This window comes from Leptinotarsa decemlineata, unplaced genomic scaffold (assembly GCF_025532065.1).
Source record: "Leptinotarsa decemlineata unplaced genomic scaffold, Ldec_3_MD MMD2_tig00026314_RagTag_RagTag, whole genome shotgun sequence".
Lineage (NCBI taxonomy): Eukaryota > Metazoa > Arthropoda > Insecta > Coleoptera > Chrysomelidae > Leptinotarsa > Leptinotarsa decemlineata.
The window spans coordinates 938,984-964,839 of record NW_027412684.1 but is presented as its reverse complement, the minus strand read 5'-3'; the positions used below and the strand labels follow the sequence as shown (position 1 = coordinate 964,839).

The following is a 25,856-nucleotide window of genomic DNA, read 5'->3' as shown; positions in this document are numbered from 1 at the left end:
AAAAACCAGTTTCGGTCAGACACTAGCCGAAACCGAAACTTCCTCACAAGGATTATGTTTTGAGGGAAAAATAAAGAAAACGTTATTGTAATCAGTCAGTCTTTATTTTTTTATTTTTAGATCACAGCGATATGAAGTCTTCGACATTTTTACTTATTGATAATCAACATAAAAAACCCTTATTTAAGAAAAAATATTAATTGCACCTTAAAAATACTTAAAATAGGTGAGGTGTTTATTTGAGTAGGGGAAGATCCTTCTTTTGAATATTTTTGATGGGTTTTCAAAAATATTAAACATAAAATTACTTAGGTATTTGAGTTGTTACCTAATATCACTTGTATGAAATTTAAGGAGCCGAACATGACCGCTCACAGCGCGGGAACTCCCGAATGCAGTTTAGGTTTCGGTCGTAGTTTCGGCAGGTTTGCCGCCGAAACCGAAACTAAACCGAAACCCGTTTTTTTGCCGAAACTCGACCGAAACCGAACTTTCGGTTGGACACTAGTATATGGTTATAACATCGAAACAAAGTCCATTCGTCCCAGTCGAAGAGCTCAGGAGAGAAAGACCAAAATAAAGCACGCCAAGTTCGATCAACAAGAGGTTTTGCTCACTGTTTTCTTCGATTACCGTGGCGTACTACATCGGGATTTCTTGTCACATGGTCATACGGGTAATAAGGAGTGTTATCTTGAAGTTATGCGCCGTTTGCTGGAAGTAATACGAAGAAAACGTCCGGTATTATGAAAAAACAATTCATGGCTTTTGCATCACGATATTGCACCTACTCATTCGTCATTGCTTGTTCGTAATTTTTTGGCCAAAAATATCACCGCAATCATGCCTCAGCCACCGTATTCACCAGATTTGCCCCCTGCGACTTTTTCCTGTTCCCAAGATTAGAGAGACCCATGAAAAGATGGCGTTTTGCGATGATTGATAAGATAAAAACTGATTCGCTGAAAAGCTCAAGGACATATCAAAAAGTGCATATCAAAACTGCTTTGTGGAATGGAAAAAACGCTGACACAAATGTATTTATTATATCTAACGGGACTATGAAGGATACAACATGGAAATTTATGAATAAATAAATAGTTTTTAAGAAAAAGTAAAATTTGCCCGATTTTTTTAACCGACCTCGTACTTTTTTGTTTGTTTTTTTCTAAATAATTAGCTGAATCATTTCTCAAATTTTTCTACGGAACTGCAGCCTGATAGCCCTCTCTGCGTCTCAGACTCGGATGATATTTTTTTTTTATAATTGTCGCGAGGAAGTTAGGTAGGTATGTCATATCAGAATATGGCAACAGGTCCTAATTATTTTTATTACGCAAACCTCCATCATCCCGAAAACTACCTGATGGCGCTAACTCTGAAAAGAAATACCTAAAGGGCGTTAACAATACAATAGGAAATCAAGAACAACAAAGGGCGAATAAACCTGCCACGCCAGAAGTCAAGAGACAAAATCCCATTAGGTCCGTTCCCGAATAGAGGTGGGAGAAGTTAAGACACTATCAGTACGGACCTTGTACCCTTTGATTAAACATACAAAAATAGCTTCAATTAGTCAGGTAATAGAGCAGTAAATTACTGGATGCTGATGTATTAATCTTAATCGAGAACTTCGCGTACTCGATATCGACTTGATAACCTGTTGAAAATTGTAACTGTATCAAGTCAGAAATTACATGAAATATTCGCCGCGCACACCTCTACTCGAGGACTGACTGGAGTGACTGGAATGGGAGAACCAGGGCAGGCATAGGAATCGTTCAACGCTGACTGATACCAAAATCCAACAATTGAGGTCGGTCTTTGCTCTTTTGTTGCAACAATGGTGATGTGCAAATCAAGGACATTTTTTTATGTCAACTCGATAATTTGACGAACAAGAGAGTGAGACGTGTTATTCGCAATTATTTTTCACAAGTCAAAAATTTTATATAGTTGCATAACAATGAAAATATAATTTTATCGAATTGAATGAACATAATTTAACGACCGAGATGAGTTGAGATAGGCTACAATCAAGCGCCAGAAAATATTTTCAGAGAATTCCACGCTTTTTGATTGAATTCGATTAAGGAAAAATGTTACGCTTGAAGAAGTTATTGTATAGCGAAACACGTGCGGTTTTTGTAAAACCCTTATATAGTGAAAATCATACAACGAACTGTATTGATTAGTTTTTTAATATGGATTTTCATCAAGTATCGGCCAGTTCTATTCAATTATTAAAGAAAAATCTTTGACTTCTACACATACGAAATTTTATCTGCATATGGATGTATCTATTTCTGGCACGTTTATGAATCTCAAGCTATGATTCTTATACATACATATTCAAGAATATTTGATATGCAAAAAAACCTCAGATGTAGGTATCACAGTGGACAAAACATTTTGTTTCATACATGTAGAGACTATTTGAAAGTAACTCAATTAATATAAATCTGCCACCACAATAGAATGAAAATGAATTGAAAATACCTGAACAAAAAAATTAGTTTCAACGAGTCATTTTGCATATATTGAACTTGATGTCAATTCGATAAGTTAGTAACAAACAACAAACTTATAAAAATAATTTTAAGAATGCATTTTTCGTTATTTACCATTACTGGCCAATAGATTCGAACATATACTGAAATACTTTGTACAGGGAATTGCAACAGTTAGTATGTCAGGGGTATTAGTCCATAAAAAAGATCCTTATAACCAGTGTTCAATGAGATTTCATAAAATATTCTCCGTACAAAAATCACTTTTTGTACGTATCCGCTAGGAAGACCTCATCATGAACGTAATGATGAGCACTTTTAGTTCTGTTCTTCTGATATTTGTGAAAAAGTGAAAGACATTATCGGTTCTTTTTCGTATGGATTCAAGAAGTCCAAAAGGGATACTAAGCATTATCAAATTTTCACCACAAGCTGCCTAGCAGTGCAATGATTTCTGGTATGAGAAAGAAGTTTTTTTTGAGAAGCTGTTTCGGAGTACCGCTAATCAAGATACCTAGCATGTGAAGGGTCTTCCAACAGGGACTTCCGTACTTTGCCAATTGATGGCGGCCATCTTGTTGAAGCTACGACTTTCAAATTGGTTGTCATTCATTCAGTCGGTTTTGCCATATCATCATGGACGGATATAGCATTCAACAATATGTGCCAATGATAGAACTGATTTATCAAAATGGGTGTCCTGTTTGGGCAGCTTACCGCGCGCTTCTTCCATTTTATGGCATGTGGTTTCAACAGGACGGCGCTACGTAACAAAAAGCTTATGCTACATTGGTTATTCTGCACGAGCGATTTGAAGGCATGGTCATCTCACGTACAAGTGATGTGAAGTGGTCACCGAGAGCGTACGATTTGACCCGTTAGACTTTGTCATTTGGGATTCTCTCAAGTCGCAGGTGTATGCGAATAAGCCACACACCACAGTGGTCCTCAAAACCAAGAAAATCCATGCCATCGGTCAAATTTAGCCTGATTCATGAGCCAGAGTAATGCAAAATTGGACGTTACGGATAAGCTCCACCCAAAAAACCGTGGCGGACATTTGAACAATTTTATATTCCACAGATAATGACATCAATACGACTTTCAAACGAATAAAAAATGTTAATGATATCTCACACACACGTTGATTTATTTAAATTTAAAGATAGTAAGCGCTTAATGAAAGACAATAGTTTTCTACTTTTTTTAATGAAATGCCAATTTCACGTTTTCCTGGAATTTTATTCAACAAGATTGAGGAATCAAAATTCTGATAAACCCCTTATGTATACAAGCAGTAGAATTTTTAATGGACCTGTTAACAGGTATCAAATGCAACTAAAAGAAAAAACATGTCATTCGTTTGAAGTTTTATGCTGATCTGAGACTGCACAATTTATTTTGCGTTATTGAAACAGTAAGAAGTGTTGATAGCAATTCGAAAATCAAGAAGTTACTAAAATATTTTTGGGGAATATAACTATCATTTAGTGAGTAAATGACGGTTCGACAAAGTAGGTATAAATACCAAAGCGTAATGAAATAGAAAAAAACATTCGTACAAGATATTTTGTCAATAAGTCACAGAATATATTCATGAAATATACATTAGCAACACTTTTTAGCTTGAAGTACCAGATGCTCTCGATTGTTTTATTTTTTAAAACTGGTCAATTGTGTAGCACAAAGTAAGATTCGTAGTTCGCCACTGAAATACATTACATAGTTTGCTTCACTAAACTGCCTAATATTTAAACCGGTTTTACTGGTAGTAATTGAACTACAAATTGTAAAAGTTTACTACTTATATCAAATTATGAATACAAATCCATATACTGCAACTACCTTGCGAAGGTAGTTGCAGAACGACCACTGATCAGGTTTTCACTAGATTAAGGAAAATGCTAGGTCTGTCAACACTAGAGTGGCTTATTCTCCACAAAAATCAGACTTCAGTAGCAGTGCATCATACATATACTTTGTGCCTGCTCCCACTCGGACCGAATAAGGTTTTGAGCCTTTGGAAAAATCCCACCCTTGCCAGCTGACCTGAAAGAGCGTTACGAAGTTGGATTCATTTGGCCGAGTTAAAATATATGTGAAACACAATAAATCCTCGTAGGTTGCAAATGGAGGGTCGAATAGACCTACTCACTTCAAATCTACCCTTCCGTACCCTTATTCATGTGTTATTACTTTTTAATATAATTTTTCTAATGCTAGGTACTAATAAATTCTTGAAGCACTCCAATATTTTTATAGTTATCATTGTGATATACAGTCGGATGAAAATTTTCCAAGTAAATGATTATGATTGGTCTTGTTGGAAGGTCCTATTGAGGCTAACGTTATGAACTCATTGAATAAAATAGATTCTCAAAATATTTCTGGATAGGCTGGAACACTGATAATACGAGTACATATTTCTGAAATTACTTGTTTTAGATGATTCAAATAGGTGAGACAATATATATATATATATATATATATATATATATATATATATATATATATATATATATATATATAGGTGGTTCCACTTATGTTTCGCTTGCGTTTACGCAGCTATTTTTATCAAGTACTTTCTTGGTTTTTCTCATTTTGTCTTCAATCGAGGACCGCCTGCCCGGTACTGACGATGCCCAATAGGCTGAAACAGCTGTATACCGGTGGCTCTTAAATTGAAATCAATATGGGAATGATCAAAAAGTACTAATCTATTTATATATATATATATATATATATATATATATATATATATATATATATATATATATATATATATATCGATATATATATATATATATATATATATATATATATCGATAAAGATAGTTTTCTTTCCATAAGTACTTCAAACTTCTTCAGTAGAATGAATTGATGGATATTACCATTACTACGTGGTAGGAGATCATAATGAAAAATGAGACTTGAATATTGGTATGTTTTTATACCACTTTTTATTTTTAACTAACATTACTGTAGTTTCGTCCTACAAGGGCATTTTCAAACGAATACAATGAACTACATAAACTGTTTATTGCATTCGTTTGAAAATTTCCTTGTAGGACGAAACTGCAATAACACTAGTTATAAATACAAAGTTATATGAGAACATAAGGGGTCAAAGTTCTCATTTTTCAGTAGAAGATTCTCTTTCATTCACAATGATAGTTAAATTTTCATCTTCACGTATAGGTCTTGATTGATTAAAATATAAATATCCGAAGAGTTGCTTCCGATTTTTGCAAAATATTTTGGCTCGTAAGTTAAATCAACACTTTTGAAGTTGAAATTAGTCAAGAAACAGAAAATAAAAAGATTTGACTTAGGTACTGCGCTCATGTATTTGAAAATCTTTGTAACGTGCCAGTTTATTCAATAATAGTTCAACGTAGCGAATTAACGTGATATTTCTAATCATGGTAAATTTTCGTTATGTGGACACCCGGCGATTTTGAAAAAATTTTTGACTGTACTTACGTATTTTGATGCGTAGATTACGAATCCGAAAGAAAAAAGCGGCGCTCTCCCTTATTTAAAAAGTTACGGCCCTTCAAAGTTCAGAAAAGGGCAACTTTTCAGCCTTCTTTTTCACTAAAAAAAACTATTTAAAAACACAAGCATTTATTCACTAGGTCACCTTTACACCTTATTCCTCCTTCTTTAACACTTTTCACTTCAATAATCAACATTTTTCTTATGAAAACCTTTACTTCAGGAATATGGACTGCATCAGTCGTACCAACCATATCATTAACCTTAAAAACGTAAAATACAGTGATATGTAACCAAAAAGCAGCTCCGTACATTTTTTAATATTTTTATAAGAAAAATGTTGATTATTGAAGTGAAAAGTGTTAAAGAAGGAGGAATAAGGTGTAAAGGTGACCTAGTGAATAAATGCTTGTGTTTTTAAATAGTTCATTTAGTGAAAAAGAAGGCTGAAAAGTTGCCCTTTTCTGAACTTTGAAGGACCATAACTTTTTAAATAAGGGAGAGCGCCGCTTTTTTCTTTCGGATTCGTAATCTACGCATCAAAATACGTAAGTACAGTCAAAAATTTTTTCAAAATCGCCGGGTGTCCAGATAACGAAAATTTACCCTAATCATAACTTAGTATTGACGCTTTTTGCTTTCAAATAAAACTATTTTAAAATAATGCGAAATCTTGAAATGATGGTTATAGGAGACACACACGGTATTTAATCTTCAACAATCATTCCCACTACAGTTTATTATCGCTCAATATAACAAAAACCCAATTTTGGAAACCCTTTATTTCAACTAGATGCAGGTGTAGTGGAAGTTAGAGTTCTTGAACGAAAGAAACACAGTATCCATCTGAACGACAGATGGCGTGCTGAAATATACTCCTAATCGATAGCTTCGAAAAACTATATAGTCATCATAACAGAATCATTCTGCGATTTTGTTACTTCAACATGACTCGATCAAAATTCTCGAAAAGATATTCCCGTTGTCCCGAAGAGCGAAACCGGCCCTGTCCGTCCAACAATCCCACTTCCACAGCAGGTCAAACCTGGAATGGATGGAAAGCGGTCATCAGTGTACAGGTGTTTTTAAATGTAGTTTATAGTGTTGTGAATTTTTAGTTTTAAACACGTAAGTTTAATTTCTTTAACAGTTTATAGGTCAACTCTGTGACCGCAAGAAAACCGAGAAGTTTACAGGTTATGTGTAAACACGATTGTTTGAATTTGTTGATTTCTAGTGCATTAAATGAGTGCAGTGTTCTCAATCGGGACTTGCGGGCCTCAATCCCAAATGTAACGTTACTTTTGTACTGTTGACGTGTTGCGGATACCAGCCATACCTACGTGATTATTTGGGCTTCGTGTGATTTTCGTTTATCAATCATGTCATATCAATCAAATATTGTTGTTATTCGTTTGTGATGTAATGATTCTGCGTACGCGAGCATTTGTTTCGAAAAGTGTCATTAGATTTGCAGTTTCTAATGAATTTTGCAATAACCTATTTTCCGAACGTTACACGATTTTGTTTTATGTAAGTACCTAGTAGATACCTATATACCTAATTATGGTGAAGTCGTATGTTCAAATTTCAATTCCCTGCATTAGATATCTGCACACTTTCTTTTTTTTTCATATATGTGCCTATTGTTTCCTTTCTTGAATGAAGCAATCAAAAATAAAAGTGAGTGGGTACCTATGGAAAAACTAAATGAAAAACCGTGAGTGTCTGAAAAAAGCCTGCGAATGCAGACTCACTCTTGGCAGTGGCGTATCAATTTGGGATAGAATATCAGGAACGATAGGTACACTGAAATGTTTTGCTGATATAGGAAATCAGTTCATTTAACATGTTCCTGGTCAAAATAGCCAGTGAGATCAACATCACACTGAAAATATTTTGCTAGAATGAAAATCCTATAAAATAATTGCATTCCTGATCACATGGCTAAATGAAAATGAATTAATAAGATCAACTATCATTGATACATAGACCTCTTAGTGTTTTACTGATTCTCTTTTGTTTTGCCAAAAACACGAGAAATGAGATTGACCCAACTTTGTGCACATGTTCATAGATGGTGGGCGTATTTTGTTGATATAGTTAATTTATGGACCATAATGTAAAAATTCTCTCACCGAATATCAATGTGTTTCAAAATGTAAACAACATTGAGAATTGAAGTTCCAACTTGACAATGAGCTGTACCCAGCACCTCTTTGAATGAAATTCTGAAATGTATTGGATTTTTTGATTATTTATTATTTCTTTTGGTGTCCGACCGAAACTGGTTTTTATACAACCGAAACCGAATTTCAGCAACGGTCTCAGTTTCGGCCGAAACCGAAACTTATTAAGTTTTGAGGGAAAAATAAAGAAAACGGTATTATAATCAGTCAGTCTTTATTTTTTTTATCTTTGAATCACAACGTTATGCAGTTTTCGACATTTTTACTTAGTTATTGATAATCAACTAATCAAAATCAACATAACAACCCCTTATTTAAGAAAAAATACTAATTGTACACTGAAAATACTTGAAATAGGTGAGGTCTTTATTTGAGTAGGTGTAGATTCCTCTTTTGAATATTATTAAGGGTGTTTCAAAAATATTAAACATAAAATTACTTATTTAAGTTGTTACCTAATATCACAATAGGTACTTAATATTTATGTAATAAACAAAGTAAATCCCAAAGTAAGTCACGAGTCACGACATGATTAGGCACATGAACGCGGCAAAATGTCTTCGTCGCTTGTATGAAATTCAACGCGTCGAACATGACCGATCACAGCACGAGAACTCCCGAATATAGTTTCGGTTTCGACAGGTTTGCCACCGAAACTAAACTGAAACCCGTTTCGGTCGGACACTAATTTCTCTATCAAGAGTGGCGTAGGTTGAGGGTTTTGACAAAATATTTCACATGGGGGTCCAAGTGATCGCACTAGGGATATTCTATGCATCTTTGTGGCAGATATACATACTATTGGTCCATAGAGATCGTTCACCTCATGTTACGAATTTTGGTTAAATTCATTCAATTCGTCAGCACTTCGATAATTAATTTGCAAAAGCACATTCTATATCTCACTTTTAAATCTGATTTTGGCAATTAAAAATATCCAGTATGCAGAAAATTATAAGAATAGTTCCCCATTTGAGGTTAGAATTTATAATTACGATATAAAAATAAATTACTCTTTTTGGGAAAGAAAGTTTTTGGCTTTCTACTACTCCAACTTGACACAAAAAAATGTGGGAATCTTCCAAAGAAAGGAAGGAAGCAATACATTTTAAAAGTAGTAACTCTATACATGCTTAGGTGTGTAGATCATGCAAAGAAGTAACTTTCAGATACAAACTGAAAGAAAAAGCTCTCCAGAAACATCTACTTTCATATGAACATTGAATTAGAGGAAAGAAACATTCTTTCGAAGCAAATACTTTCATATAAACACTGAATTATACAAAAACACTTTTATCTACTCAGATTGTATTCCAAACATTCGTTATGGGATTAAATCAGATATCATTCACAGGATTTCTACACAATATACTAAATGAATGATAGAATTTCACTTACATGTAAGTGTCTGAGAGTTACTTATTTGCATGATCTACACATCTATATGTAAGTATAGAGTTACTATACTTTTAAAACTGATTGCTTCCTTCCTTTCTTTGGAAGATTCCCACATTTTTTTTTTGTATCAAGATGGAGTAGTAGAAAGCCAAAAACTTTCTTTCCCAAAAATGAATCACTCCTAAAAATATAACCCTTTCAATATAAAAAATTACTCATTGTGAAATATGAAGTGTCTACAGTGAGAACATTTATTTGTGTAGTATGGAGGAATTAAAAGCTAAGGAACCTTAAATAAACGACTCGTAAACAATGTAAACTGTAAAAGAGTCAGAATGTCAAAGAAACTGCTGACTGATTACCCACGTTTGTTCAACTTTTTCTTTTCGATGTATTGAGTGCAAAATAAAAGCTTCCTCATCTGATGTATTGAGTGCAAAATAAAAGCTTCATCTGATTAATCTCAAATGTTAACTATGTTGTATTCCTTTTTTACTCGTAAAAGGAGAGGATGCTGAATAAAAGTATGTGTTTTATTATGTATTCTGTTGATGACGCATGTACATTCTTCATCATTCTAACTCTTTCTATATGAAAATTTGTTTTTCCGTTAATCGGCTGTCGCCCCCATACGAACGACAACTCTCAGGAGTTGAGAAACTTGTGCGAGGTCTTACCTTTTAACGTGTGATTCCTATGTACCTATCTTTGACAATTTTTCATTCATTCAACTTTCTCTGGTAGTTCTTTCTATGAATGTAATGAAGATGGGTCATAGATACCCACTTTCAGCTTAAAAATCCACCAAATGAAGTGAAAACACGTAGTGTTTCGTGGCGGTGCCGATGGTCTGTAATACACTCCTGTTAAGCTATCAGAACCTATTTGAAAATTGAATTTAATTTCAGGCCAATTTTCTTCTCCATTTTGATTTTTTTTACACTTCCTTCAATGCATTCATCGAAAATATTGCCCGTGGTACCCTACCGAAAAATAAAAATTGTCAAATAGGAACACACCACGATTTTAGCCTACTCATAGTTAGGTTCTGATGGTTCAACTCTTAACGGAAGAATCATTTGAAATCCCTCACATTCAGAAGTTTGAATTTGCAATAATTTCAGCCTAGTTTTGGACTCTGTCATTATTATTTTGATCAATTGTTGTTCCTAATTTGAATTGAATATTAATGTGGTTACCAAAGACATACTCAGTAAGAACGAGAGTGATTTGTTCATTGAATAATATTTTTTTACTAGTTTTCAGAATGAAATCTTCAGATTAAGAAGTTTCGTTGCTCCGGAATTTAAAATACGTTCAGTTAGTACAGGCGATGCCTTCTCTTTATACGAAGACTGCATCTTGTGATGGAGAGAATTCTCAATCTCGCATTATAGGAGATAAACGAACATCCCCAAACGGTCCATTGCAAAATCAAGTTTCTACTTCGATCGCCGAATAAGATTCATCCTCTGTCTTTCACTTCAGCTGTTGCAGTAAGGCAACTAACTGAAACCAGATCCCAAGGTAAAGCATTCGTGATTTGAAACCAAACCATTACATGTCTTATCAGTGGTTGAGACACTAATACATTGCTAGACTCAACTGTTATGAAAAGACAAACCTTATATATGTGATTGACAAAAGACTCCACAAATATCATAGATAACCGGCTCTTCTCTCGTTTGGCTTTGGGCTTCAACTAATAGCCTTGAAATGAAAACTGCAGTTCGACGTTCGATATCTGAAGCCTCGTTCATCTCATCAAATGTTAGTGGATTGAATCTTCTATCCAACCCATAAATATCGTCTGCATACCTAAGGAAAAATGTCATCGCCAGATTTGTTCTTTGATGAAAGTTGAGCCCAACAATGGAATTCGTGGTTCAGCCTAGACTACTGATAAGACCTATGGCGCGTCGAAACAGTGCTGTCTTGTGTTGGATTACGAATACTTAGTTTTTGGGCTCTGGTTTTAACTGTTGTATTGAGTAATTCTTTCCTAACATTTCGTTAGCATGTATGGCTAGCTTCTTCAAATGTGCTTCCATCTCTGATTCCAAAAGTATACTCACCGATTTTAAGCACTGACGATGATGAATAGAAACGGTCCAGTCGGTAAAGTCGTCACCACAGAATTAATTATCCCCAGATAAATGAATCAAGGGTCGGCAAATCTGTTGGAATGCATACTGACGAATAATCAAAGAGCACGATTCTATTGAAAATCAAAATATTTATCTCCACAACTGCTGCTATTGGTTTGATTCAAACCCAAGAATATTACCCGAGTATGCGTATATAGCAACTGTGAAACGAAATAAAATTAGATTCAGTCTTAAAGGAAATTTGCAGAAGACAGTTGATTTAAAGTTCAAAGACACTTTATCAGCAATGAGAAATCGGAAGTTGTAAAAAAATTAGCTAATTTGAAAATCAGGCTGCAATGAAGTTGCCGATCAAAATGAGTACAAACAGAAGTTTATGGATAAAGAAACTTCGGATTCGTATATTAAAGTCTTTTGTGCCATCTCAAATTTTAGGAAGTGATGGGTCAAAAATACTTTTTTTACAAAAACTTTCGGTTGTCTTTGTCTGAAGTCTTTGTAGATCTATACTTTTGAAAGCTTTTATGTAATCACAAATTTAATTATCTCCACAATTATAAGTCAAGGTATGACAAATCTGTTGGCCGAAAGACTGATGGATAATCAAAAAACATCATACTGTTCATTATTCGACACAATTACCACCATTACCCGAGATGAATGATTTGAAAGAACAAAATTCTGGCTGGTAGCCGTGGCCAAAAGAAACTTGCAGTACCAAACGTAGTAGTTCCTTTCGACCACGACCTACTAGCCAAATATCAGCAAAATATTCGGAAATTGAATCGAATGGAGTAAAATGAGCTTTTAAACTTTGGAGTGTGAAGAATGTTGTGACTCATAAAAACATTTCGTAAAAGTATTTGATGAAAATAGACATTACGCGGTAAGTTTTTTGTATCACTTCTTAGAAGACATAACGAATTTTAGAGCCATCTCAGATTCTTTCCTGCCTTTCTTACTTCCATGGGAGTAATCTGTAGAACAAATTCCTGATTATCATATGAATCAAATACTCGATCGAATATTTGGGCATGACACTTATTTAGAAAAATACGTAATTTATTTATTTATTTATTCAATACACCCACCAGGCCAAAAAGCCAATTTACAGGTGTATACAAATAGAATTGTAATAATTATACATAGTATAAGATTAATTTTGAATGAAACGAAGAATCTCTTTTTTTGAATTGTTTGAACGTTAGAAAAAATTATCTAAGTACACTAGGAACATTATTAACACTTCTAGATATAGTAGTTATGGGAGAATGAAAATGATGCAGTGTATTGGAAACCGGAATATGAAATGTGCTAATGGACAATTGATGATATTTTACATATTACAGAATATTTTCAATTATATCTGATTTCACCATCTGCGACTAAAACATAAAGAGTGTTTTTTTAACATTTAAGAAGGATATTTTTGGGTCCATTGGAATACCAACATTACCCTGGACACACCCACACGAAATAAATGAATGCATTAAAATAGGTTAGCGCCGCATCATGCATAAACAACAGTCGATTTCTCGCAAAAATATCTTACATCAAAACTATAATTTTTCGAGAAACTGCCGGTAATTTTGAGGACAATATGTTCATTCGACCTATGAAGAAAATAGAGTCCAATGAAACAGGTTCGAACTTCCATCGTCTAACAAACATTTGACACTTGTGAAAGAAAAATAAGCAGGACTGAAGTATTCAAATGGGCTAGTTAGTTAAAATAGTTATTTATTATACAAGGGAAAAAAGTATTAGATTTTAGCTCGAGAGCTAAAATCTAATATTTTTCCGGTGTATAATACACAATTTTTTTCTGTGGAGGAAAAAACCACGATTAATATTTAATATTATTACAATATGTTAAAGTCAGAAAATTATCGATGTGAAATTTGAATTTTTAAACAGGTAGGCTGTTGTACTTATAGCTTCGCTAGGAAACCAATCAATAGAAAATCAAATATCTGTCAATTTAATTCTGCGATTTGATTTAAAAATTGCGAACTTAGTGGTCAGTAGTTATTTTGAAAAATGTCTAATTCCGAGTTTTCTCTGACTGCACTGGAGTTAGTATAAGCAGCGAAAGTAGTACCTACCACAAAAATTATTGCCAGCTAAATCGCGGAAAATGTATGAAACCGCGTGTTCAAGATTCATGGAAGGGAAGATGAAAAAGACATGCAGTTCTTTCTCGGAGACGGTGTTATTGGCTAATTTTTCGGAACTGGCACAACAGCAAAAGCCATCAACAGTGTGGTCGAATTATTCAATGATTAAAAGTATGTTACAATCCAATAATAATGTAGACATTTCAAAATATTTCAAACTAATTACATTTCTGAAACAAAATGGGAAAGGTTACACGCCCAAGAAAGATGCGATATTTACGAGTACACATATTAGTGACTTTTCAAATAATGCTTCCGATGAAGTTAATTTAATGGCCAAGGTTGTTGTTGTATTTGGGATTGCAGGAGCTTGTCGAATTTGTGAAATCAGCCACAGTTAACATTAGATGATATTGAAGATTCGGGATCGTTATTAATTGTGAAACTCAAGCAAACAAAGAATGATGTAAACAGGGTATTTGTAGTTACTGAAGAATATATTAAATTTTACCCTATGGTCATAGCCCTTCGTCCAGCAGCAGCAAAGGATCGCCGCCTGTTTTATGCATATCGCAATGGAAAATGTATCAATCAGGTTGTGGGTAGCAATCAGTTCTATAAGGTACCTGAAGCAGTGGCTAATTTTCTTCAACTTGAAATTGCCAATTCATATACAGGTCATTCATTTCGAAGATCGTCTGCTACACTTTTAGTTGAATCTGGGGGAGACTTACATCTGGGAGACTAAAGAAACATGGCGGTTGGAAGTCATCAACGGTCACTGAAGGATATGTTGATGAATCGGTAGCACACAGGACAGAAATAGCTAATAAAGTGTTCAGAACGTTTGGCAGTGCTGAAATAACACCCACACAAGATTTGCGACCAGGTACATCAACGGCAGTTGTGTCCATGGCAGAAAAAAATATAATTTGTACCGAATAGTACAAATTATTGTGACATGAATTGAAAATTATTGAATGGTTAGAACAATGCAATGAGGGAAGTGAGACTTACAAGCAACATTTTGAAAAAAGATTTAAAACTAAGCCTATTCCTGATACTTGTGACTAATTTTAATTTATTTGGGTGCTTTCACCTCTCTCCTCTCTGTTCACGGTTCAGTACAATGTAAACCGTTTGCTCGTTAATCAGAAGTTTCCTTAGTCAATTTAAAAAAATACAAGGCGAACTTTCAAATTGTGACGTAGAAGTTGTATAGAAAAGGTACTCATTAACACCCCTCTTAATGTGTATCACATGCCGTCAATAATCTGATGTATATAAAACATTACTAAAAATGAAATATTTCAAAATTCATTGGATGTAGTTCAATTTGAATAATTGATCTTCAGCTATTTATGCAATTAGTATGTTAAATTCACTGTTTATTTTATTCTAATGAAATCAAAAGTTTTCCAGAAATATATTCTTGAGAATTAACAATCAGGATATTTATCACAATGATTTGTATCACAGTTTTCAACAAAAATTATGTTTCTGATAATTCCGAAACATAATTCAGTAACAATCTTATTTAGATACAAAATTGACATCGAAAGAATTGGTATATTTTTGGAAAGAAAGGTTTTGGCTTTCTACTTATTCATTTTTATACAAAAAATATGGGAAACTTCCAAAGGAAGGAACAAAGTAATTGATTTAAAAATAAATTATTTAGTTGTAGATGCGTAGATCACAACTACTTTTGTATAAACATTGAATTACACGAAAGAAAGAATACTTTTGAAACAACAACTTATTTATGAACATTGAATATAACCTTATTTTGAACATTTGATCACTGCGGTAAATTTTTCGAGCTGATTTGGCTCAGTAGAGTTTCTAAAATCTCGATTCGAGAAGGGCGACGCTTAATCATTTAATTAAATATATACATAAAGCAAACTACTGAACAGATTCAGGTTTGAAAATTACTACACAATTCTTCAGCGAAATGTTTTAATTTAAAAACTATCATACGAATAATTTTTAGAGTTTGAAAACGACATTTCTCACTCGACCCAAAACTATTTAAATATTGGGAGCTGAAGTTAGCCGTAGCAAACACAGAAAAGTGTCTCTGTTTATACGAAAATCGACAATTCCCTGTGTTTTTCTAAAATATTGATCCAGCTTCATAACGGGCTTGTTTCATTTTCGTTTCAGCCACCCTGTATAATACTATTACTAAAACTGCACTTTCATATTATCTGACATGATTTTGTTTTTTTTTTAAATTGTTTATTCGATTGTGTTTTACTCAATACAGGGTGTGACATAAGTACGACGTTAAAATATTCAAGTGCGAAAAACTAATTTTTTGCAAAAGTAATTTAAAAAAAACGAACAAAATAATTAAATTTCAACACCCTGAATCTCCGCAACGAAGCATTTCCGGACACATGTTTATACAGACTTTTTTTTAATTGTCTCAGTAACACTTCACTTGAATATTTTAACGTACTTATGTTACATCCTGTATATCTGAACCCCTCCATCTATATACGCCACTGGCTCATTGTGCATCGTTTGTTTTCACAAATACAAGAATATTTTATTCCATATCATCTCTCAATAGTGAAATATAATGGATTCTGTCAGTTGATGGACATATTCGACTAAATCAGATTTGCCAGTCAAGTCCTTCTAAGCTAATATGTGTGGTCGATGACTTGTTTACTTTATGGTAATTCATGATCACTTAAATGGAATGAATAAAAAACACTTTTGTCTAAATACCACTGGTAGATTTTATTTATTATACCGGTTTCGGGTTTGACCTCATTATCAACTATAAAACTGAAATCTGAATTTAGTTTTATACTTGATAATGGGGCCAAACCCGAAACCGCTCATAGGTATAAATACTTGTTTTATACTTGATAATGGGGTCAAACCTGAAACCGGTCGTATAAATAAAATCTACCAGTGGTATTTAGACAAAAGTGGTTTTTATTCATTTCATTTAAGTAATTTCAAGCTACAACTTATACCGCCTTTGGTAATATAAGTGATAAAATGAACATAAATCAGTAATAATAATAATATTGACGGCACACCGGAGTTGGCTAGTTGCACACACACCGATTTTGGACGGCCGACTTTGTACCGGTCGTCCAAATTCCAATAGTGAACCACATGTGGGAACGGGACCTGGCACACACGCCGACCGGTGATCGTCGCCGGTAAAATACCGGTGAGCAGCCGTCCACGGCCACTGTATCGCCGGCAGTACCGGGAAGTAGTGGCGTACATGACTAAATACACTCTTGCATACTCACCGGTTTTTTACCGACCATTCCAGTCTCGAATGCTCGGTGAAATTGTAGTTACTACGCATTAACTTCGTTTTGGTAGTGCGTGCTAATTACGACAACAAAGCAACTGATTGTTCGGCCGATAAAAATCCGGTGAGTGTGCAAGCACCAGCTACCAATAAAATATCGGCTGATTTTATACTGGCCGTCCAAAATCGGTGTGTGTGCAACTAGCGTTATGATCCGATCTTCGGTAGACTGTGACTTCCCCTCCACCGACAGTGGCGCACACACTTTAATTAATTCGGTGATAAAAACAATTATATGTGAAATTTCATATATTTAAAGAAACTTTCGAGATATTTGTGATATTTTCAGAAAACAACACGTTTCTGAGGGAAAACTGCTGATCTTAATTTTAATCTCAGAATGAAAGAATGTTTTCATTATGATACATATAAAATATGATCACATTGTGAAATGGAAATAGTACAAAAGAGTAATATAATGGTTTCATGAACAATAGGTTCAGCTTGAGATACTTGTTTTAGGAAGAGATGCTTTTTTTGCTTTTTGAAAGGTGATATTAGGCCCATTGTATTCTACGTCGCCTTTGGTAAAAGAAGTGATAAAAGGATCATAAATCAGTAATAATAATAATATTGCCGTCACACCGGTGTTGCCTTATGATACGACCTTCGATAGACTGTGATTTCCCCTCCACCGACAGTGGCGCACACAATTTAATTAATTCGGTGTTGAAAACAATTATATGTGAAATTTCATATATTTAAAGAAACTTCCGAGATATTTGTGATATTTTCAGGAAACAACACGTTTCCCATAAAGTATAATTTAGCCTAATTTTTCATATTATTTTAATGCCCACTGTGACGCCAATGAGCAACATTGTTGTGTTGGTACTCACCTATGAAAGTTCAAATTTTGTTTAGAACAATTGCATTATTCAAAAAACCAACACCGTTATTACTCTTTATTATTCTTTCATTATATATACTCCAAATACAATTCTAGAAAGTCACTATTTCATTAAATATCAGACACGAACATCAATGTCAATATTAACTGGCGAAATTCGTAAACAGTAAAGAACGATCACATAAAATAGGCATTTCTTTAACATCGTTGCCACGTGTGAAGTTGTAACGAAATATCCAGAATTATTTGGAAACAAAAACATTAAAACACATTGCACTTGTTTATATTTTGGATTGATTGATATATAATTTCGTTTCATGAAAAAGGTCGTAATTTTAAGATACTGAATAGAACTCGTTAGCGATGAAGTTTAGGTCAGTGTTGGTGCATATTGAAGAATTACCATGGATTCGATATAACAACAGCCAGATCGACAGCAGGACCCTAGAATGTTCCCGACTGTCGACTTCGCTCAATAATTTCCATTTTATTTTTACGTCCATGTCCGCAACCATCGGCGTAGGACATTATTCGTCATGAAGTTTTCCGCTCCGGGAGAAGCGAATGGCGTCCGAAAATAACTGAACGAATGGATAATGTTTTACTCTTCGAGTTCGACAGACTCTAGCTAGATCATCCTGCTACTATGGTTGTTCTGATTGTAGGAGCTCTAGGTGGAATGGTGCTTACACTACTCTGCAATCTTGAGATCATACTGGTTTGCCTCAAAACGGCAAAAAACTTAGTCGGACTAATGCACAAGACTGTCATTCTTGAACACACTGCTTGGGACACACGATTCTCGTGGTCAGTGGTTAACGATGCTGGTGCGCCATCCGAATGGGTCGAGGCTTCGAGTACAGAACTTTTAGATGTATAATAATAGTGATAATGGTATAAGACAGAAATATTGGCTGGACAATTAAAGAATGTTTCCATTCTTGGTTAGTTGCATTTACTTAAGGCACTTTGGATTGTCGAGAAAGTTGTCGTCCAATATTCAAAAGTGAAAAACTCAACAGTTCCTTTTATCTAAATCGTCATGTCGTCGTTATGCCAAGTATAATTTAGTAGTATTTCTTGATAAAACTTCTGAACACATGACCATTGTTCTCGAAATAAAAATCTGTTACGTATTCCTCGAGTTCAAACTCGAAATTGCAAATCCAGAGTCAGAATTTGTGACAAATAATGAGATAATGTGGTCTTCTGCGCTTTTTCGAGCTCCCGAACGTCAAAAAAAATAAATATAAATATTCTAAATACGTGTGGAAACTTTGGAAACTCAATTGCAATAATAGAAGTGATATTTTTGAAATATCGACTGATTTTTGCAGCTGGTGGATGAAATATCATTTAATTTTTGTATAACGGTATAATTCAGTATCCCGGCAAGCAACTACAAATCTAATATCGCGGTAACCTTCACACCAATTCTAAACTTCATTCAAGAAATAACCTTGAACAGTATATAATATCTTCTGGAAAATTGTTTAGAAATCAATTAATTTGTATTCTAGTAAAAACATCGACTTCTTCAATTTGTCCCCTTTTGCATTTTAAATCAAAGAAGAAATCCATTGAAAACATTTCGAAATGTCATATATAATGTTTCGACGTGTTACGTCAATTCTGAAGTTCTGAGAAATAGACTTACATGATCTCCGAGAAAAAAGTGCACCTTGTAGTCACTTGTATTTCATACATTTAGATCTTATTTATACGGTTTGCAGTTTTAATTGTCTCTTTTTTCGAAGTAATTTTCATTGAAATATGAGTAAGATAATCCTAGGTTGTTTTCATTATATTTTTGCATCAAAAGATTTCAAATTTAGAATTGGATTTCAATGTATTGAATACACTTCTACTTTTTGAAAAATTATATTTACAGTGATGTAAAATATAGTTATCATCTGTCATTTTCACATTCATTGAAAGTAAAGTGGACGATTGCTTACACGGTAGGATTTTAGATCTCTACCATTTCTTTATTAATAAAACCATGAAATATAATAACAGAACAATATGTGTGAAAGCTATTTTCCGGCTTTTTTTGCCGTGGTCAGACCACGGTCACAAACCAAACAAAAGGGGGAGAAGGGAAAGTGCGTACAAGTTACTTCAAAATAGCCCCAAAGAATGAATGAACGAATTAATGAAAAACGTTTATTGATCAGTTTTGTACAAAATAAAATAACTAGTGGAAATTGACAAAAGTGTTTTTATTCATTTCATTGAAGTTACAAAATTCAAATTATAGGTGTGCTTGTTTGTGGGGCCCCTTTTATAGGATTATGACTCTTCAGGGTCGGGGTTAGTTTACAAAAGTTTTTGCGGGGTTTGGCTTTATTCTTATTCTGTATTAGTACGTCTCGATTTTGTTGGTAGTTACTTTCAAAATGGTGACAACGCACTTAGTCTGAGTTAGTGGACCTTCTCATGATCCTTGTGCGTCGAAATTCATGCTCCAGTTGGCGTCGTTCTCCATCTTCTTGGTTGGGCAGAGTGGTCCGGGTACAGTAGCATAGGTCGGTCTTCGACAGGTTTTTGGTTCTGATGTGGTCTTGGGTGAGGTTTGGGTTCAGATTTCTGGTGTTGCTCCGGGAGTCTGGCTGCGGGAAACGGGAGCTTATTCCTCGGGATCCTTTTGATGGTTGTATATGGCTTCCAGAGAGTATACAGCGTGTCTATCGTAGCGGTGTGGGTGCTGTTGAGTGTTCGATGGACGTATCGGCCTCGGAGTTCCTGGAATCTCAAGTTGATGGGTGTGACTTTGACAATATCATATATTTGGTAAGAAGGAAATATGTGGGGAAGGTTGTGGATGTTACGGATGATTCTTCTCACGGTTGTCTAGGGGGTGATAGCGCAGTAGACCAAGGCTTTATAGTCCATGATCATTGTTACAAACATTTTATATGTGTGGCGCCCCTCTCGAACTTGTTTCCTTGCGCTTTTAGGAAATTTGTTCTTTTCCAACCCTCTCCAGGGTCTCGTGTAGGTCGGTCGCCCAATTTAGAGTCTTCGTTAAAATTATCCCCAATTTGGAGGCCGAGTCTTACGTCGAGATTTTCTCACAACAGGCTGAGGTGCAAGTTGTTAGTGGTTAGTCTTGGGTGAGTTGTGGTGTTTGGGTGTTTGAAAAGGATGGTTTGTGTTCTGGTGCGGTTTATTTTGATCAGCCACTTACTATTATGGTATGGGTTTGTAGTATTTGGTGTTTGGGTGTTATAAACCTTACTAATAAGCGGAGGTTAATAGTTAGGTTTATAACCGGAGGTTATTAGTAGGGTTTATCACCTGATAAAGCTAGCTTGATTGGTGAAATGTGTGTCAAGAATAGTACTGCAATTCTGATTTGTGCGAGTAGTGTGTTTATGTTGGACAGTGGACACATGTAATAATTAACAATTTGCTAAATTTCTTGTCAACCCAGTTTAATTGTTCTTATAAATTTTATCAAGTTTATTTTCTATTAATTTGAAGAAGATTCATGTTCAGTTCGATTTCAGGTTGCATCTTTAATGTAGTTGAAAAAAGCGAAAATCAGGGTGTCATAATATTTTTCTTCGTCTATACGTGTGAATATGGATAACGTCACGTCGGGTCAAATTGTTCCCAATTTTTCTTATATTTAATGCTGGATTTTTTGTAACTGAATTCAGACACTACCAAAATTTCTGCTGTTCTCCATGCAGTGAGTCTTTTTATGTGATGGTCTGGTTCAAAACTTTTCTTTTCGTACAACATCCTATGAATGTTGTTATTCTCATTCTTATGAATGAGGTATTTATTTTTTATACCATGACATTTGAAATATCTGCGCGCCGCTCTTACGGTAAGAAGCACAAAATTATTCAAGTGAAAACTGAAAATATTGACTCAACTATTTATTTAATAGAACTGCAATAATTCAGAAGAAGTTCACACTGGACGATTTGAAGATTGGTTTAGTAGAAATTATTATTATATAAGTAGATAACAGATTTTACTATTTGATACAAATATTACAGTAGGTAACTTAATACAGCACTGCTTTAATCGTTAAATCTATTTTGTGTTTTGTTGACATTATGAAGGGCTTACGAATGAAAATCTCCGTACAATCAAAAACAACCGAAAGTCTACCAATAACACGGGAAATCGAAAGAAAATAGAATCGGAAACCACTAATGTCATGACACGAGTAATAATAGAATTGGAAAGTTCAAAAACTTACAATTACTAAATGACGAATTTCAATGGTAATCTATTCAAATTTCAATTGAGAGTTTTTTTTGACGGTTTTTACTTTCAACAAATAAGTATAGACTTTTCAGAAAAAATCGCATCTGTTTTATAAAGATTATTTATGATAAATCAAAATAGTTGCCTTATAAAGAACAATATATTAGATAAAAATGCATCTATTTTACTGATGATAAAAAGATTATCAGCAATTAGATACAATTTTCAAAGAAAAAATTATAATGTTAATAAGGAAACGTTTTTATAAATTATTTGCAACTGCAATAATAATAGTTCAACTGACTACTTCACTGAAATATTAATTAACAACTTTTCAACAATAAAGTTGAATATTCGAAAATATAACTTGACTCTACTTTAACTTAGATCCGTATAGACGTGCGCCAGGTCGATCTTCAACCGAAATGCGATGTTTTTGAAACACTTAATAGAGGAGTGTTGAAGCATAAACTCGTTATCTAACCCTATATGAGTTATAGCCGAAAAAACAATCAACATTCTCTGAAATGATTATTTCTGTTTTTTTTTACATCTGACTCAGCGCGTTACCATCAGTAAGTCCATGCTTGTAATAAATATCTGCAAACACAAAATTCGTAGAATGGACCATTTCAGTGACTTGAACACGTGGTTACTAGACTAGGTAGACAACTATAAAAACTTATGTTCACAAAACAAAATCTTTTATCTACTAGATACGTTTTCAATCCTTAATAGTAATAACCCATATTAAAATTCAAATTAATGAATTCAATTGTAATGGGAAAACCACACTTCAACCAAAAAATAAATAAATCAATAGACCAGATGGGCTTGAAAAGGATTGTGGATTTCAATACAAGTTTTTCTTTAAGAAAAAGCAATGGCGTATTACTTTCTCCAGTTCAAATCTCTTAGGAAAAAAACCTCTAATGCAAAATTATAAAAACTTATAAAAACAAATTTAACCACCCTGTAGAGCAAAAGTTAAGAGCATAAGTACAAATATTTGTATGAAGTTCAAAAATATAAACATTTTATCAATAAACACCACTTAAAATTCAGCTGTTGCAATTTTATTTTACAAATGGGTTTAGCCAAGTTTCAAAAGGGTTTAATTCAACACTTTCACCTATTAAAGACAGAGGACCCACTCATTATTTCTGTCTGCAACCACTTGTTTCATCCACTTCGAAGCTACTCATTTGGAAGAAATTGCATCCAATCTGAATCCAGTGGCGCACACAAAATTAGGTTTTTTACGGTTGAACCTCTTTGGTACCTTCTCGAAACAGAACCAAATTTTCAAAATTATTTTGAATGTTTGTAATAATATAAAGTCTAAATAACCTGGTGAAAATAATATATATAGAAGAAAATGATTTTGGATTTGAAGGATACTTTAGGAAATGAAAGATTCTATTATAAAAACTTGAAAGCCTTTCTATCTTGCGGTAGTTCTCCATTATTTCAATGAAATATCATAAACAAGAGATTTTATACTTTATCACGCTATAGTTCAAATGTTAATACCTTCAGAATATATGTTCATATATACGTAGCCTTAACTATTAGCATATTGATGGATGTAGCCGTTACTACGTGGTAGGAAATCATAACAAATAAAAGAGAAATGAAACTTTCTATGTTTTTACCACTTTTATTAGTAACTAACGTTACTGCAGTTTCGTCCTATACGGATATTTTTCATTGTATAAGTTTGAAAATGTCCGTATAGGATGAAACTGCACTAACGTTAGTTACAAATAAAAGTTGTAAAAAACATAGAAAGTTTCATTTCTTTTTTCTTCGTTAACATATTATTAGGAAACACCATAAATTTATGATGAAGGTATGTTGAATAAACATTTTCATTTTAATATTTAATTGATGTGCTGCTACTATTTCACAATTAAAACCATGTCTTGAAATTATTTATTTCAGAATAAACAAATAATATGAAACTGGAATCTAATAGGAGTTCTTTTTTACAGGTGTTGATGGAATCGCAAAGTCCAAACCAAGCCTTTGAAGCTCTCCGGTGATCATGGCTAACACTGCTGCTGAGAACGAAGCAGATTCAGGCAGTGGTGTAGCGACAACGCAAGCGACACCGGAAGTAGCGACGACACAGGAAGAAGATGCAGATCAGAATGATGCTGAACAAGTAACGGGATCTAATACCTGTTACGATTCAAGCGAAGGCTCATTCAAGTGCAATAAATGTGAATTCGAAACGACAACACAGCCACTTTTGACAGTTCATATTACACAAGGTAGGTTATCAGGTACATTCAAGAATCCACATATTTATTTTAAAATTAGATCCATTCATTGCATTTCTGCTTACAGCCTCACCCTGTAGAAAAATTATTCTGTCAATGCTTGAAATGTATTCATTATATGCCTCACTATCTCTCATCTTTTAACAAAATGTTTTAACAGTTTCACCCTGCATACAATATGTTATTGACAATAATATCAGATAATTGAAACCATTCACGAGGTTTTATATATTTGCAATTTTACAGTGGTGTTAGTTTATAACTACACCCATTATGTGTATTTAGTAGAAACATTTGTTTCATTTTTGTTTCAAAATGAACAGATTTTGAAAATCATAATTCCATTTTATTTACAGTAACTTTCCACCAATGAAAAATCATAAATGAGTAAAATAGGATCAAGTACAAAATCCAAATTCTTATTTGTTTTAAGTCTCATCCACAATTATATGGGAAACGTTCACCATGTTACACTCGCAATGGCTATGAGGAGCAGAATGACAAAAGAATTGTTCCCCATATAGCTTATAAGGAGTAACCAAATCCATCGATAACCAGTTTTGAATATAAGACTGAAGTCAACAAAAAGCTACTGCTTGTCAAAATCAAAATCCATACACATAACTACCCAATTACATCCCTTGAAAAGAAACAAGTAGAAAAAGTTACTATCCTTTTTCAGTGCATTATGGTGAAAATGATATTTTGTTTAATGTTTCCAATGGATATAATATTAATTTTTAAAAGTGAAATTTTTGGTATTATTCAAGTTTCGTTTTGTTTTTCATTTCATCAATTCATAATTTATTCTAATATTTTGAAAGGAAAGACAGGATAATGGACCCGATAATGGAGTAGATGGACCGTAGGAATCGTGTTTGTCCTAGTCCTAGATGGAGTGAAATTCCAGTTTTATCCTTTAGCGTATCAAGCGAACAGTATTGGCATATTGTCCAACTGAAAACTAATATCCACAAAATGGTTCGATTCTGTACTGTCCTCTCTGTGACATTGGATCAAGAGCAAGAGCTTCTCAATTCTTAACTATTGAACCTGTTAGCATACCTAAGAGGCTAGGTGGTGCAACCAGGAAGATACTTATCTCCTTCTTGAGAGCAGGATATCTTATGAATCTGCACTGAATTCATTGTATCGTCGGATATAGCTGACTTACAGATGCCCTTGTATGGGAAAGCAGCTGCAGTCACTAAAGTTGGAATCTGGCACATCTTGAACATCTAATAACTTCAATATCGACAAATTAACTGGAATGTCTTCAGTTTGCCATTATCGCTGCCGTAGACAATATTCCAGAAGATGGTCAT

The 25,856-nt window shown here is 34.0% G+C and overlaps 1 protein-coding gene across 1 annotated transcript in view; it reads left to right on the top strand.

Moving 5' to 3' along the window:
- Positions 1-7,163: 7,163 nt before the first annotated feature.
- LOC111510639 (uncharacterized) overlaps positions 7,164-25,856 on the top strand; it is a 31,288-nt gene continuing 12,595 nt past the window's right edge. The window contains 3 exon segments of the mRNA XM_074181538.1: positions 7,164-7,541; positions 10,855-11,122; positions 24,241-24,522. Coding sequence (XP_074037639.1) covers positions 24,294-24,522 — 229 coding nt within the window. The 5' untranslated portion in view covers positions 7,164-7,541; positions 10,855-11,122; positions 24,241-24,293.